Here is a 16,545-nt window from a genome sequence, read left to right as displayed (position 1 = left end):
TTTTCTAAAATGATCACTGCTATGGGTTGAATTGAATTCCCTCCCCCCAAATTTCATGTACTGAAACCCTTACCCCCCCAGTACCTCAGAGTGTGACCTTTTTAGAACTAAGGACTCTGAGAAACAAACTGAGGGCTTCAGAGGGGAGGGGGGCGGGGGAATGGGATAGGCTGGTGATGGGTAGTAAGGAGGGCACATATTGTATGGTGCACTGGGTGTTATACGCAACTAATGAATCATGGAACTTTACATCAAAAACCAGGGATGTACTGTATGGTGACTAATATAATATAATAAAAAATATTATTATAGGGGCGCCTGGGTGGCACAGCGGTTAAGCGTCTGCCTTCGGCTCAGGGCGTGATCCCGGCATTATGGGATCGAGCCCCACATCAGGCTCCTCTGCTATGAGCCTGCTTCTTCCTCTCCCACTCCCCCTGCTTGTGTTCCCTCTCTCGCTGGCTGTCTCTATCTCTGTCGAATAAATAAATAAAATCTTTAAAAAAAATATTATTATAATTAAGAAAAAAAGAACTAAGGTCCTTGCAGATGCGATGAGTTAAGATGAGGTCATACTGGAGTAGGGTGGGCCCCTAATCCAGTAAGACTGGTGTCCTTATGCAAAGGGGAAATTTGGACACAGAGACACAGGCACAGAGAAAACACCATGTGAAGACTGGAATTTTGCTGCCACAAGTCAGGGAACTTTACCAGAAGCTATGAGAATTTCTGGAACAGGTCCTTCCCTAGAGCCTTCAGAGGGAGCCTGGCCCTGCCCCCACGTTGGTCTTGGACTTTTAGCAAGACAATACATTCCTGTTGGTAAAGCCACAGGCTGTGGTAGTTGGCTATGACAGCCCGCAGTACCTTAACGTAATCACATGCACGAAAATGAATTTGAAATGCAGTTCGGCTTTGTGTGCATTGTTGTTTTTTTTTTTTTAAATAACTATTCTCACTGGAACGGCATTGCCCCAGAGGAAGACCAGCAGGCCCCACAGCTCCTGCTGTTCCATTTGCAGAAGTCTTTCTGTTACAGACAGTAGCAGTTTTTGAAAACATGACCTTTTCTGGGGTTAAAAACGATCCTTGCAAATTTCAGCTGTATTTTCCAGCTACCTACTAATCAATCGCACATTTTTCTTTGCCAGCTTGTTTTGACGGGAGCCATTCAAGTAGCAGACAAAGTTTCTTCAGGGAAGAGCTCGGTGCTCGTGCACTGCAGCGACGGGTGGGACAGGACCGCCCAGCTGACGTCCCTGGCCATGCTGATGCTGGACAGTTACTATCGGAGCATCGAGGGGTTTGAAATATTGGTTCAAAAAGAATGGATAAGTTTTGGACACAAATTTGCATCCGTAAGTGAACAATAAAGCCTACTTCTTAAATGTCACATCACTGCCATTTGAAATTGAAAGACTAGTTGTTAAGCTATATATTTGCTTTTGAAAAGAAAATCTGAGGAGTCAGATGAAAAGTGTGTGCAATTCCTTGGGGGTAGTGAAAGTTGTTCTAGGAGACAGGTTTATCCATCTGCACTATTTACAGTTTGACTTGAAAGTCCTACCAGGAGCCTGCGTAGAAATGTTTAAATTGAAATTGTGTGAAAGAAGGAAGATAGGATGACCATTCTTTCTCAGCTGCTATTATAGCCATTAGAGCCAGATACACTTCACAGAGGTGCTAGACTCTTAGTCGGGCCTTTATGATGATGATGATGATGATGATGATTCTCTGAGGCACATTTTGAAAATTAAGAGAACCTATTAAAATTTATATTTCCAGGTCTTGTTTCCAGATATCCTTTGAAAAAGCCTTAAAAAAAAAAGATTGATTATTTATTTGAGAGAGAGAACACACACAAGCACAAGCAGGGGGAGGGCCAGAGGGAGGAAAGCATAACATTTCCAAGCAGAAAGAATCATTGTTAATAAAAATAAATGGTGAGGCTTTTGTCTTATTTGTCAGAGAGAAGGAACTTCACTTACTAATAACCAAACCGTTTTGGATATGATTTCAAGGCTTCGGACTTGAGGGTTGGTCCCTTAGCTAACCTAACTACAGGCCGAGCTGGCCCGGTCTACCTGCAGCTGCTGGTAGAAATAGCTGTGAATGCGATGATGCTTTGCCGCTTGGATTGGGATGTTATAGATGCTTATACTTGATTTCCATTATTTCAGAACCTTTGCACATTTCTATATTGCCAAGGAAAAACATACACCATTTACTATCTGAGAAACTTGGCATTTGGAAAGCGGATTGATAGGTTGTATTGTCACATTTTGTAGGTTATATGTGCTTTCTCAGTTTTGTACCCATAAATGAAAACAAATCGTCTTCATCCATTCATTTCAGAGAATAGGTCATGGTGATAAAAACCATGCCGACGCTGACCGATCTCCTATTTTTCTCCAGTTTATTGATTGTGTGTGGCAGATGTCAAAACAGGTAAGGGATATGTACAAGATAAAACTACATTTGACTTCACGTTTAAGTATATTGATCTAATGCGCGGGATTTGCCTCATAGTATACAGGGCAGAGATAGAGACGAAACGAGTCTGGCCCTATGTAAGTCATTGTTGGAGCTGGGCGATGGGTACATGGGGCTTACAGTTTTATTCTCGCTACTATTTATGCGTGCGATTTTTAAAAATGCAATATTTAACTGTATCCTCTCTCCTCATGGAATTGACATTTCCAAGTTGTCTTCTCCGTTCCCTCTGTGTACATAAAGGCATGTGTACATAAGACACCGTCAGTGATGAAACTACCCTGTACCCTGCTCAGGAGAACCCAGAAAATCAGCTTGTTTTCCTTTGATTCCTTTGCCTGACACTCCTTCAAACTCCTCTGTCCTGTGCTGAGCACCAGGAAATGAGCTGTAGGGCGTGAGCAGATGGCAGCCTCTGCTGGCCTTCCTGAAAGCCTACAAGGTGGCCTCATGTATGCACCTCTTTTCAGTCTATAAAAGATCAGTCCCAAGTTTTCGTGCTTTGTTGGCGTGTTTGTTTTTGTCTAGTTCCCTACAGCTTTTGAATTCAACGAACGATTTTTGATTACAATTTTGGATCATCTGTATAGTTGCCGGTTTGGTACTTTCTTATACAACTGTGAATCTGTTCGAGAAAAACAGGTGAGTGGAAATGCTAATCTTTTTAGTTAAATGTGACTAGTCTTCCCATGAAATAAAAAAAAAATATATAGCTTGGTTTATGGGAAATGCAGAGGGTTTATTGAGTGTCTGCTATTTACTGCAGGGGTAAGACATTGACTTTGCCTTCAGAGAGTAGGAATGACTTTAAAGGTATATAAGGTCTCCTTCCCAAAACACCGTAAAAATGTCAGGAAAGGGCATTGTTTTAAAGGCATAAACCTACGAGAACAGGGAAGATGAGAAAGGAGACATAGCAACCAAATTTTGGAAGCTGAAAACTTTGTAGATAACTTAGCTTGAGAGACAGAATCTCAGACCAGCAGCAAGGAAGCCAAGAAGCAGCGCACTTGGCATCACATAGAGCCCCAGATGACTCGGGTTCTGGGGTGAAGGGGGAAAGATAAGACAACCTGAAGTTCTGTTTGGAATAAGCAGTTAGCTCCCCAGACCCTGTCCCCTCTTCTCTGGAGCTGAGGACTCTGACAGAGGTTTCTTCTCAAGAGAACACAAGAGTGGCTCTCCGGGCTGGGGACCTGAGTATCATCAGAAGGTGAGGTGAATGGACAGGAGCTGGCTGTGAGGGCCCCAGCTCACTTTCCCTACTGACTCCCAGCGTTCTGGCAGCAGGTCCTTATGTTCTGCGTGGGAGCACGGAGGAACCTTCTCTGTTGGTGAGGTTTGGGGGAGAAGACGGAGCCCTTATACGCTGCTGGCGGGGATGTAGAGTGGCGTGGCTGCTGTGGAAAACTGTCTGGCGGTTCCTCACAAAGCTAAGCAGAGAGTTGTCCGATGACCCAGCAGTTCCACTCCTAGGCACATACCCAAGGAAAATGAAAACAGGAGTTAAAACAAAAACTCACACACAGGTGTTCAAAGAGCTAGAAGGTGGCAACAACCCCGGGTCCATCTGCTAATGGCAGAATAAACAGAATGCAGCCCAGCCATATGCTGGACTATTATTCAGCCGTAAAAAGGAAGGAAGTTGGGACCCATGCTACAGCGTGGACAAACCTTGAAAACATGCTCAGCGAGGGGAGCCAGACACAAAAGCTCACAGATGGCATGATTCCATTTCTAGGAAATGTCCAGAATAACAAGGCCATTAGGACAGAAAGCAGAGGAGTGTTTGCCGGGGGCTGGAGGGAGGGGAGATGCAGAATGCCTGCTTAGTGGGTATGAGGTTTCCATTTGGGGTGCCGAAGATCTCTCGTAACTTGAGAGAGGTGGTGGTGGCAGAACTGAATTGTAGACTTTTTAAAATGATGAATTTTATGGTACGTGAACCCCACCTCAATTTAAAAAAATCATCCCTGGGGAAACTGACTAGCCTAAGAGGAAGGACCAAAAGATACCAACACCCAGGGTTCCCCTCACGGTGACGAGCCTCATGGTCCCAGAGCTTCCAGTCGGCTCTTCAGTGCTCCACTCTGGAGGAAGAAAAGCAGCTTGGAGAAAATGGTTACCAGGTAGGGAGGGGAGAGACACAGACAGGCAGCTAGCATCAAATATCCCAAGAAAGATAAGAAAATGTTGGTACCGTGAAATAATAACAGGATATTGCTTGGAAAGAATATGTAGAGATCAGGGAACAGCTTGAAATGAAAAGAAGTTAAAAACTCAGAAGAAGAGTTGGAAGATGAAGTGGAAATCTCCCAGAAAGAGTGCTAAAGACAGGTAGACGATGGAAAGAAGATCAGAAAACTAGAAGACCACTCCCAGAATCCAGTATCCACATAATAGGGCTTCTTGAAAGAGAAAATGGGGAGACCCTAGAGCAGGAAATCACTGAAATAATTTGAGAATATTTCTTAGAATTGAAGTACATAAGTTTCCACACTGAAAGGCCTGCCAAGTGCTCAAGCATGGTGGACAAAAATACGCCCATCTTTGTGGAGTTTCAGAACACCAGGGACAAAGAAAAGATCCTTCAAGCTTTCAGAGAGAAAAGGAATGGGTCATTTGCAAAGAAACAGAACAAGAAGGCAAAATTCTTCAATAGCAGTATCGGAAGTTGGAAGTCAGTAGAGCATTGCCTTCAGAATTTTAAAGGAAAATAGTTTCAACCTGGAATTCTCTAGCCACCAAACTGTCAACCAGATGTTTAGGTAAACCAAAGATATTCTCAGATATGCATGGCCTCAAGAGTTCCCTCCCACACCAAACCCTTTCTCTGGAAGCTATTGGAGGTTTGGCTCCATGCAAACAAGAAAGAAGACTGGAATTCAGGAAGCAGCAGCTGCAGCTCAGAGAGAGACAACAGGGATGCTCGGGTGAAACAGAAAGGAGATCAGAGATGCGGGCCGGGCACGAGGTGCAGGGGCAAGCAGTGTGGCTTGCTTTCCTCTGAGGAGGAACTGGGAGTGCTGGAGGTGCTGAGTATCTTGACACAAGTTTGAGATGTTGGAGGAAGAGTTGGGGGTTGAATTAATGATAAATGCCAAGAAAAGTTAGCACACAGAATAAACAGTTGTTAAATCAAGGGAAGACAACAAAATTCATGTGGAAGAAGAAATCACTGAAAGGGACTGCAGGACCTGCCTGAGAGTAGCATTTGTTTCATCATAGGGATCCAAACAGTAAATGTCAGTCTCATGAAAGCTCTGCTTCATGCTGGGAGTACGAGGCAGGAGAGAGAGAGAGAGAGAGAGAGTGCCCATAGCTGCAGAGCCCCCTGAGTAGTAAAGAAAGCATATTATTCAGAGACGTGGAGGTTAAGTACCAGATAGTCAAATAAATCAGTTTAAAATATCAAACACAGTTGCTTGTGGGGAGGTGAGAGAGAGCTGTTGTTTTTTTCATTTCAAACCTGGTCAGGTTATTTGACTTTTTAAACTATGTGCATGTATAAAAATAAAAGCAAGCCTGCAAATGAACACAACACAGTGTAGCTTGTGGCATCGGAAAGGTACAAATGAATGAAGTTTTAAGTGGATTCCAAGGAAGACAAATTTATGCTGCCATATTTCTTGTTCACATTAGTGAAATATTATGTTAGAGACGTTTCTTCAGTCACTCATTTCAAGCTGTTCTTTTTAGCTTCCAGTTTTAGCTTATTGGTCCTTTCTTATTGAAATCATTACCGGGAGGTATTTCAAAGTCTGCCTTCGGTAATTTTCATAATTGTACCTTTTATTTCCCAAGCTTTGGGGTTTTTTCTAGTTTATGCCCAAAATTGTTTTAAAAAAAACTTCTCTAATAAACAATGAAAATGTGAATATCTGTATGAGATGATGGACACCAAATGAGAAAGTAAAGATACAGTGAAGTCACTTATTCAGGTGTTTTCAAATATCTGCACGTTAGTATGATAGAGATTGAACATCTGGATGGTTGGCTAAAAAACTTTATATCTAGATACTACTGTCAAGCAGGCACAGGTTAAGATTTTACAGTTCTAACAAATACAAAAATGAAGAAAGCTGACGGGATCTTATGATAATTTTTCTTTCTGCTGAATTACAAAGAGCATGCTGCCCGTCTGTTCATCGGTGTTTTACCTAGCCAGGAATAGTCATCCTAGGTCAGTGAATTGCATTTAATGGTGCAGCGTCCTGCACCTCTGTCTTCTGGCAGAAGTAGCGGCTCTCGAGCTAGGCCATTACCCATGCAAATATCAGTAAGTGGCAGCTGAGCACTCACTGGCCCATGAGGCTTTTTGAGCTATTATGGGGATAATGTAAATGTGTGATTCAAGTTGAGGCTCAACTGTATTGCTATGGGCTGAAAAATGATTTGTGTACTTGTGTGTTTTTACTTAGGCTTTCTACTTTCTCTTTCTCCATAGAAAGTTACAGAACGAACGGTATCTTTATGGTCACTGATAAACAGTAATAAGGACAAATTCAAAAATCCCTTCTATACTAAAGAAATCAATCGAGTTTTATATCCAGTTGCCAGTATGCGTCACTTGGAACTTTGGGTGAATTACTACATTAGATGGAACCCCAGAATCAAGCAACAAGTAAGTGAAGTGACATTGTTAAAAGGCAGTGATGCCTATTGATTATGACTTCTGGATTTAGATAATGTTACTCGGTAGTGGGTTTTTTTTTTAAATATTATGAGGGGGGAAATGGACTAAAAAAAATCAAACTTGCTTTCAAATGCAACTTAAATTAAAAATGTCTTTAATTACTAAGCCACTTATTTTGATTGGTGTTAAGCTTATATTCTTATAAATAATGTAATTTTTTTTTACTAAAATGTAAACTGATTGGAAGCTCTGGAAAATTTTTGAGTTTTGATTGCCAAGGATTTCCTTCAATTAGTGGACATTGTTACACATAATAAGAAAATTCTTTCCAGTGACTTAGACTTAGATGATCCTTCAAGGAAACAAAACATTTTCTTCTGTCTGCTTCAGGTGTATGTACAGGGTGAGCTAACATCAGGGTGCATTTCACTGAGGATCTTTACTTCTAAAATAAAGATAATTGATCTGTCAGTGGATAGTACATTCAGTTGGCCATTTATCAGTCAAAAAGGGAAACAATGATTTTTGAAGCAAAAGAGTCCACATTTTGTTGAAGTCACACTTGGGCTTTCCATTCTTCCACCCCCCACTCCATCCAAAATCAGAAGAGAAACGCAGCCTGTGTGTAAGGGCTCAGAAGTGTCTGCAGTTTGGGATTTAAGCACTATAAATATTCATTGCTCTTTTGTAAAGATTTGCGCATTTTCCTGTGGTTTGGACGGTGGACTACCTGCTCTCACAGGCAGGCCAGTCTTGCGTAAGTGCCAGCTTCAATCCTGCTAGAAATCGCGGGGCAACAGCAGGTCCCGGGCGCCGCAGTCTGTCTCTTAGATTGTTTACCCCACTCAGGCAGCTGGCTGCACGCCAGGCTGTGCCCTCTCTTCCCGTTGGGGAATGCCCGCTTCAAGCTGGCACTCTCGTTTCAAGGTCTCTGCTGCTCACATGAAAGACTTCTGCAATTCAGTAATGGTGGAAATTTGTAATCTCTCGGAAAGTGACAGATCCCAGGGCTTGAGAGCACTCCCTTGTTTACTTTGGGATTTAGGAAGCACAGTGAGGGAATTTATTTAGCAGTAGTTCTAGCCTTTGGAATATCAAGTAAAGAAGAAATGGGAATTTTGCCAGGGTTCCAACTGCTGTTACAGAGGACATGTTCCTTTTCTAATTAAAAAAAAAATTATATAGATGTGCAGTGTCTGCTATAAATTGATCCTTTTCTGTATTTATTGTGACTTTTTTTCTAAAAAACATTTGTAATTAGAAAGTATCGCCAATTTCTGTACAGATTCTCTAATCTCCCCTCGCCCATTTATACTTGAAAAAAATTCTTAAAATTCAAGGAATTTAGAGCAATTCATTTCTGAACGTATAAAGGTAATAACTGTGTGACAAGTCAAGTAGGAAGAAACATCATTAGAATAACTTACTACAGTGTATCTACCCCCTTATTTTTATAGAACTTAGCAAAAATGGAACTAGGCCAGATAGGAACACACATTTTTTTGATAGAGGTTTCTATTTTGAGACAGTAATTGGTCTGTATTATGATCTGTGAAATTTACTCAAAAAAGAAAGTAACTTACCCTTTCTCTATAGATTTTCTGAATGTGGAGGGTACTACACATGTCTTTGTATTTTCCAGGCTGTGGGGGTGGGGGGGCAGAGATTAAGAAGAGGTCATCTCTGGCCCCTGAAGCTCCCAGGCTAACAGGGGTGTCTAGGACCATAAGCTGGTGATGATAGTACTTGGGGAGAAATATCATAATGGAAGTGTGAATTAAATGCATTACATTTCCTTAAAGAACTCCTGTAGAACATTATTTCATACACAAATAGATTTAAATCTGATCACATAGGACTTTTTACATTAAAATGTAAACCTCAAGGGATATACTTAACCACTTAAAAGTTAAATTGTTCAATTGTGTGGCCCAGTTGGTATACAAACGATTACTGGGTCCCTGTCGCATTCACAGCACTGCAATATACTAGCAGCACTGAAAGATACAAAAGCAGATACAGCCTGTCCCTCTAATGAGCTCTGGCCTAGAAGGAGGAAGGGTTAGTGTGCTTTTTAAAAGCAAAAACCACCAACCGTTGCTGCGACATAAAAACTCAGCGGAGTTGATGGAAAGAGCAGTGCTTATTACATTTAAAGAGCTGTTGGGAAGCCAATTTGGTGCACGTATTAATATGAAGGAATTGCTCACGCCCAAAGTAGTCAGTGAGTCCTGTTACAAGGCTGAATGAGGCCTTGGGCGGTCAGGGAGCCACCACACTCCTGTAGCTGTTAAACAGGCTCGCACTGGCTAGCTCCCATCTTTGCACAGCGCTCGCCAAAGAATGAGGACAGGGACAGTCAGATAGGAACGGACTGACCTGTGTGGTGCTTAAGTCATCTCTGAGGGGAACTCCAAAAGGAATGTGACTCAAAACCGTTTGAAGGCCAAGGTACTTCCATAGCTAGCTCTGGCCCGAGTTGTGTGCTGTGCTGAGCACGCGCTCGACTTCACATTCGGTCCCAAGGGAGAGGCTGGGCTGTAGCGTTTGCAGCCACTTGACTTTAAACTTCATTTCCTGTGATTTTGCCTTTTGGACTCTTTCCTTGTATCCTCTAAATGGTTTGTGTTTGTCTATAGGCTAATGGCTTCTAGATATTTTGTACCCATCACTAGACTGAATTCTCTTTATTTTGAATCATTTTTCAGTCTACTCTCTTGAGATTTCTAATTATACAGCCTTGTCATCTACAAAAATGGTTTTTACCTCTGATTCCTTTTTCTTGTCTAATTGTCCTTGCTGGTACAATAACAAGCTGATTCTAATAGTCATCTGAAAAAAGGGAAATTTTAAAAATAGCCAGGACAATTTCGGAGGAGAACATCAAGGAAGAACTTGCCCCACTCTTTGCAAGGGTCAAGCCCAGAAGCAGACAGCTCATGCGGGGGTGGGGGAAGCCCCGGTAGGTGATGCATAGGGCAGAGGATGGACCGACAATAGTAAGCCATCCTCGCACAGCACATCAAAGTGGACATGTCTAAAATGGCCCCCAGAACCTGTTCCTCCTGCCCTCTTTCCCATTTTCGTTCTTGGCAACTCCATCGTAGTCACTCTGGCCAAAATCCGGGGAGCCCTCTTGACTCCCTATGCAGTCTGTCGGCAGAGCCTGCTGGACTCAGCCTTCAAAACCCACATGAGCCCAGATCCTTCATACCAGTCGTCCCGCTGCTGGCCTGGTACGGACCATGTGGTGCTGCCTAGCCTTCTAGCCAGACTCCTGACTTCCACCCTTCCTTCCTTCCTTCTGGTCTGTTCTCAACATGGTAGGCAGAGCGGTCCTTGTAAAGCACATCCCAGGTCCCACCGCCCCTCTGCTCAAAACTGTCCCGGTAGCCGCTCACCTCACCCGGCACCAAAGCCCAGGTCCCTGCAGTAGTTTCCAAGGCCTGATGCAGCGTCCCGCCAGTCCTACCCAGCTTACCCTGCTCTGTTTTCTTTCCAGAGTGTTCCTCACCTTTGAACACCCCCTGTAACTCAGACTTGTGGTATTCTTCGTTTGTCTGTCTCCCTCTGCTGGAAGGGAAATGCCATAAAAATGGGGATACAGGCCTCCTTTGTTCACTGATGGATCCCAAGTGCAGGGAACAGTGGCTGCCCTCAGCTGAATACACAGAGAAAAATGGACAAAAGACATTAGCAGGTTGTGCATAGCACCTACTGGGTGTCACGCACTCTACCAAGCGTTCCTGTTCTGTTTTTTCTTTTTTTAGATTTTATTTACTTGAGAGTACGAGAGAGAGAGAGAGCGAGCGTACAAGCAGGGAGGGCAGAAGGAGAAGGAGAAGCAGACTCCCCACTGAGCAGGGAGCCCAATGCGATGCGGGGCTTGATCCCAGGAAACCCTTAACCGACTGAGCCAGCCAGGTGCCCCCGAGCTTTCCTGTTCTAATGCTACATGTGCCTTTCTGAAAAACTTCACATTCTGCAGTCACAGTAAAGAAACAAGGCTTACAGGAAGAATAGGATTAGGAGGAAGGAGGAGACCTCTTTCGACCTGTGGACGTTTGTAACCAGAGCTCTAAAGAAAACACCGGCGTGAGCCCCGGGCCGGCTCAGTCAGTAGAGCATGCAACTCTTGGTCTCAGGGTTGTGAGTTCGAGCCCCACATTGGATGTAGAGGTGACTTAAAAATAAAATCTTAAAGAAAGAAAGAAAAAGAAACACCAGTGCCACTAGAAACATGGGCACTGTCACATGTCTGTGGCATTTTTACCCGGTGTCTGTCAACTACTCCTTGGCAGCCTGTGGTGGGTCGAATTGTGTCCCCCCAAAAGACATGTCCACTCTGAGCCCGGGAATGGGACCTTATTTGGGCAAGGGGCCTTTAGAGATGTTAGTAAGTTAAGGATCTGAAGATGCCATCCTCCTGGATTTGGAGTGGGCCCTACATTGCGTGACAGGTGTCCTTATAAGAGAAAATGAGAAAATGGAAGGAGATTTGAGCCACAGACACTTGTGGGGAGAAGGCCCTGTGAACACAGAGGAGGTGGGAGGGATGCCGCCACAGGCCAAGGAAGCCTGGAGCCCCCTGAGGCTGGAAGAGGCAAGGAGGGAGCCTCCCCTGGAGCTTCCAGAGAGAGCACAGCACTGCTGACGGCCTGATTTCAGGCTTCTGCCCTGCAGAGCTGTGAGAAAATACACTTCTGTTGTGTTAAGCACCCCCCCCCGTTTTGTGTTCATTTGTTACCGCAGCCCCAGGAAGCTCATACATGCTCTTAACCCCCAGGGCTCCTGCGTGCTCCTCGAGGCTCTGACAGCCCGCTGTCCTCCGCATTACGGATCCAGGACAGGGTGCGGCCTGCTTCCTCAGCGCATGGTCTCCTCAGCTTCCATGTTGGGGCTCCTGGTCTAACGTGGTGGAAAGCAGGATGGTTCCAGAAGCCACTAGCGCCGAAGGAATGCACTTCTGTAGACTTTTGGCCTTTTTCTTAATGTCTTCATACGCTTCTCAAGCTTTCTAGGAGCTTGCCTTTGATCACCTCAAAACACACTGATGAGGGAGTCTTCTGGGGGCTGTCCTATCGTGTGCCTTGGCCTGGGTGGGTGATTACATTAGTGTACATCTATGTAAAGGCTCACCGAGCTGAACATTTTGAGATTTGTACACATTCCTGTCTGTAATTTGTACATCAGTACAAAAGTTGAAAAAGTTCACATGCTGGGGAGAATCACATTCTGTTCTAGCATGACTCCTAACCTTTGTACTGCCCCGAGACCCCACGCAGCAATGAAGGCAATGGCAGTATAGCAGAACTGACTGCATTGGCGGACTTCACTCTCGCAACAACCCCGTGAGGTCCACCCTGGTTTTATTCCCACTGCGCTGGTAGGGAAATGGAGGCAGTCAGGTTAAGTCCTGGAGCTGGTGGGGAGCAGACCCGAGATTCCCCCCGAGGCTAGCGGGCCTCGGCACTGTGGCTCGCGGCTATGAGTTAGCATGCGCAATAGCACATGAAAAGGGCTGCCAGAGCAGAACAGCGCAAACTAAAGCTGCCATGAGATGCCACCTTATAGTCACCAGATAGGCCAAAAAAAAAATTACTCTTGTATCCCAAGCGCTGCTGAGGACGTGGAGCGACACGCATCGCTAGTGGGAATATAACATCATACCGCCCCTCAGAGAACAACTTGGCGGCATGTGATAAAGCTAAAGAGACCATACTGTCCTCCCCGGCAGCCCCCATCCCCACCCCCACCCCCAGGAAACTGCCTTCCAGAACCATGGGCATATGTGCACGAGGAGATGTGTCCCAGGACAGTGCAGCATGGCGCGTAGTGGCAGGAAGCACTGGACGTGCTCGGGTATCCGTCAGTGCGGGAGTGGAGAGATCAACTGTGCTTTAGTCATTCACTGGGATTCAACTGGGATGGAATTCAGAAACAGGGGTCAAAATGCCAGTCGATAAATACAGACTACCACCATTAATGTCAGCTTTCACAAGACAGACAATAGTAGTGTATTTTGTTTCCAGATACGTATAGGAAAAGTTATCATAAATCTGCACAGGAAAGGAGGCCACATGCCAGCTTGAGAAGAGTTGTTGCCTCTGGGAATGAAAGACGACAGTGGACCTGGGGCCGGGGGACACAGGAGACCAGAGCCGTGTCTGAGTTGATTAACCTTAAAAAGATGGAGAGGCATATGCGAGGCAAATGTGAGGCAGTGTGTACATGAGCTTATTTCTTGGTGGCGAAGAGCTGGGTGTTTTACCCTTTGTACTTTTCAGTCTTTTTGACGTCCGTGCATTAAAGGTCAGTACAAGGGTTTCCTGGGAAAGCCGTAACGCCCATTTGTGCTTCCTTCCAGCAGCCCAATCCAGTGGAGCAGCGGTACGTGGAGCTCTTGGCCTTGCGTGACGAATACATACAGCGGCTCGAGGAACTGCAGCTCGCCAGCTCAGCCAAGCTCTCCGATCCCTCACCTTCACCTTCCAGTCCTTCACAGATGATGCCCCACGTGCACACTCACTTCTGAGAGGGAAGCCCGGTGCCGCGTTAGAGCTCTGGATAAAGGAGATAGTTGACTTTCATTTGGGGCCTCTGTACAAAGTAGATTAAAATATTTGCCTCCGTGTAGAACTTGAACTAACATAATCTTAAACTCTTGAATATGTGCCTTCTAGAATACATATTACAAGAAAACTAGTGTCTACAGGGCAATCAGAAGAACGAGCCAAGATGGGGTTTTGGAAAATCCGGACACCTTTCAAGAACAGTTTTTGAAAGATAAAATTTAAATTGAATTTACCTCTTTCGAAATACTGTGTATACAATATGTATTTTGTGGGCTTAATTGGGATGACATTATTTTAAAGTTAAGTGAAAAAATATGTTTGTGAACTGGATTTTCTTTAGGCTGCTTCTGATAGTTGCTTTGGAGTAAAACGAGCCCAAGTGTGAAAGATGTTATTGCCAAAACCAAATCGAGCTCATCTTCTGAGGCATCATCCAAAAGCAAGGTGTTTAAATAATTGCCAAACTTTATGCCATCGTAAGGGGTGACTTAAAGAAAAATAGCTTGTGTAGATGAGTTTTTCATTATTTTGAAATTTTGCAATCTGAAGTGTTTTCCCCTAATTTTCAAGAGGAGCGTATTTTTATATTATACTGATGGGGCCCAAATAGGATTTGATTTTTTTTTTAACTTTTGGCCAGTTCTATTTTCTGAGTTCCTCCATGAGCTTGCCCAAAATTCTGACCCGTTTTCAGGTTGCGGAAAACCCCTTACATAGCACTGTGTGAGGACGTCGGGGGCGTTATGCTGCTTCGGTGAATGTTTTCGCAAACGTCGCTCTAGTCAGACCAGCTTCTCTGCCGAAGTGTAGGGTTCACCATCCTGGATGTATGAGCTGTTGCTAGAGCGTCGTTCTTTGAAATAAAAGCCGCAGATGTACATTTGTTGACCGTATTCTTGAAAGTATTGTATTTCAATTTACATGGTGTTGGATGCCCCTCCCCCCAATCGTGCATTAAATTGGTTCTACAAATTTTTACTTGAAATGTACCCGGCAGTTTGCTTTTTTCAGGTTTTTGGGGAGGGTTTTTTTTTTCATTTTTTTGTTTTGTATTTGTAGTAGTACTAGTGGTAAATGAAGTTTCAAGTGCAGTTCTATTTGACATCTGAACTAATTCACTTAGTTAAGTATATTTGTAAAAGTTAAGGCTAGAGTTAAAACAATTAATGTTTTACGGTGATTTGTAAAGGACTATTTATAGCTAATATGGTTTTGTTTTCAATGAATTAAGAGAGATTAAATATATCTTTGTAAATTATTTTATGTCATAGCTTAATTGGTCTACCAAATAAGACATCTTGAATACAGTAGTATCATGTATAAATTTTTTATGTATAAGAAATTTTATTAGACATTCTCTTGCTTTTTGTAAACTCTGTAAATATTTCATAAATTAACAAAGTGTCACTCCTTAAAAAGAAAAATGCTAATACTAATAGCTTAAAGGATTTTGTGAAATGTCGTGAAAAAGTTTTCATGACAATAATGACTAAAGACCTGCTGTAATAAATGTATTCACTAAAATAGCACTCTGTTTTCAGGGATGTACCTGTGTGTTGGGGGGGTAGGGGTATCTCTACTTCACATGCGCTTTGTCTCCCTAGCACCGTTGCAGGACTCTCCCAAAACTGCAACAATGTGGGACAGTTAAGTGTATTAATGGTGCCGATTTTAAGCCACAGCTGTCTTTCTTCCACGAAAGAGCCAGGGTACGTAGATGTGAGGCTTCAGACTGGGTGCGGAACACAGCGGCTGACGTTAAGGGAGGGTGAGACGTTGGCAGAAGTAAGCCAGACCTGGTGTCTCTTGTGGTAAGAATTCAAAATTGTTTTCAAATGGTACAACCAGTTGGAAATTATGTGCATTCTAAGAATGCTAAATAGTTCTAGCAGTAAACTAAAATTAACCATTTTTTGGAAATCTGAATAGGACTCTTAAAAGATGAAGTGTATCTTTGACAGCTTTGAGTATTTGAGATACTCTGCGAAGGTTCTTCCTCAGACATTGCTTGCTGAATCCTCACTGCAGCCTTGTGGGCTACCCGTTTTCCAGCCCAGCAGAGTGCCGCTTCTCCGAAGTCCCACAGCATCGGAACAATCGTGCGCGGGCATCACACCGAATTCTGGATCTCTCGAGTTCCCGGTGAATAGCCTTAGCTCTGCCGTCGGGAATGAAATAAAATCATCTCTCTTCCTGGGACAGCCCTTCAAATACTTTGGAATCATATATATTTTTGATAATATAATAGTTTTCCCTAAATATGGTCCTGGCACTTTCTGATCTACTTTTAATAATGCACAGAAGCTTATCCTTCTGCTTTTTTGGTAGGAATAAAACTCAAAACTCTCAAAATGAGCTGGCTGTAAGCTCCTCACCTGCAGCCCTCTCCGCCGAGTGTAGGCGTGTGGTGTCGGTCATTCGGGCAGCTGTTGGGGGCATTTGGGGCATTAGACGAAAGCGGGACTATATAAAAGGAATGTTGTTAAATATGGGAATTCTTCACACAGTATCTACACCTGTGACTGCAGGACGTGGCCATCAAAGCAGAAGCACAGGGGACCCCCAAAGCAAGTGAGAAATGTGTGCAATGTGCACCCCACAAACGAGGAGGACTAGTGCGTCTGCAGGAAGATACGGTTGGAATAGATTGCCGTTGAATTGTTGGAGGCTCACAGAATCACTCACTAAAAGCACGGTGCTGGGATACCGACACTTGAAGTGAGTCTACTCCTCCAACATCAATGGGTGGGCTTATAACTTCATTAAGGAATTGTTAGCAAAGTCTTCTGTATTAAATGTATTTGGAAGACGAAAGATCAGCAAAACGAAGGATGCTCATTT

At 43.8% G+C, this 16,545-nt stretch overlaps 1 protein-coding gene across 3 annotated transcripts in view; it reads left to right on the top strand.

The window, feature by feature from the left end:
* MTM1 (myotubularin 1) overlaps positions 1-14,962 on the top strand; it is a 94,722-nt gene extending 79,760 nt beyond the window's left edge. For 2 of the 3 annotated variants that reach the window (XM_087859905.1, XM_045805102.2), the window contains 5 exons: positions 1,152-1,358; positions 2,356-2,448; positions 3,022-3,135; positions 6,941-7,117; positions 13,497-14,962. In XM_087859905.1, the coding sequence (XP_087716031.1) occupies positions 1,152-1,358; positions 2,356-2,448; positions 3,022-3,135; positions 6,941-7,117; positions 13,497-13,664 (759 nt within the window). In that variant the 3' untranslated portion in view covers positions 13,665-14,962. The remainder of the gene's footprint in view (positions 1-1,151; positions 1,359-2,355; positions 2,449-3,021; positions 3,136-6,940; positions 7,118-13,496) is intronic. The other variant, XM_045805103.2, reaches the window with a different exon arrangement.
* Positions 14,963-16,545: the final 1,583 nt, after the last annotated feature.

Source organism: Ursus americanus, chromosome X, assembly GCF_024610735.1.
Source record: "Ursus americanus isolate L20-20 chromosome X, mUrsAme1.1.p, whole genome shotgun sequence".
NCBI lineage: Eukaryota > Metazoa > Chordata > Mammalia > Carnivora > Ursidae > Ursus > Ursus americanus.
The sequence above is the reverse complement of the archived record's forward strand: the minus strand, read 5'-3'. Positions and strand labels throughout refer to the sequence as shown.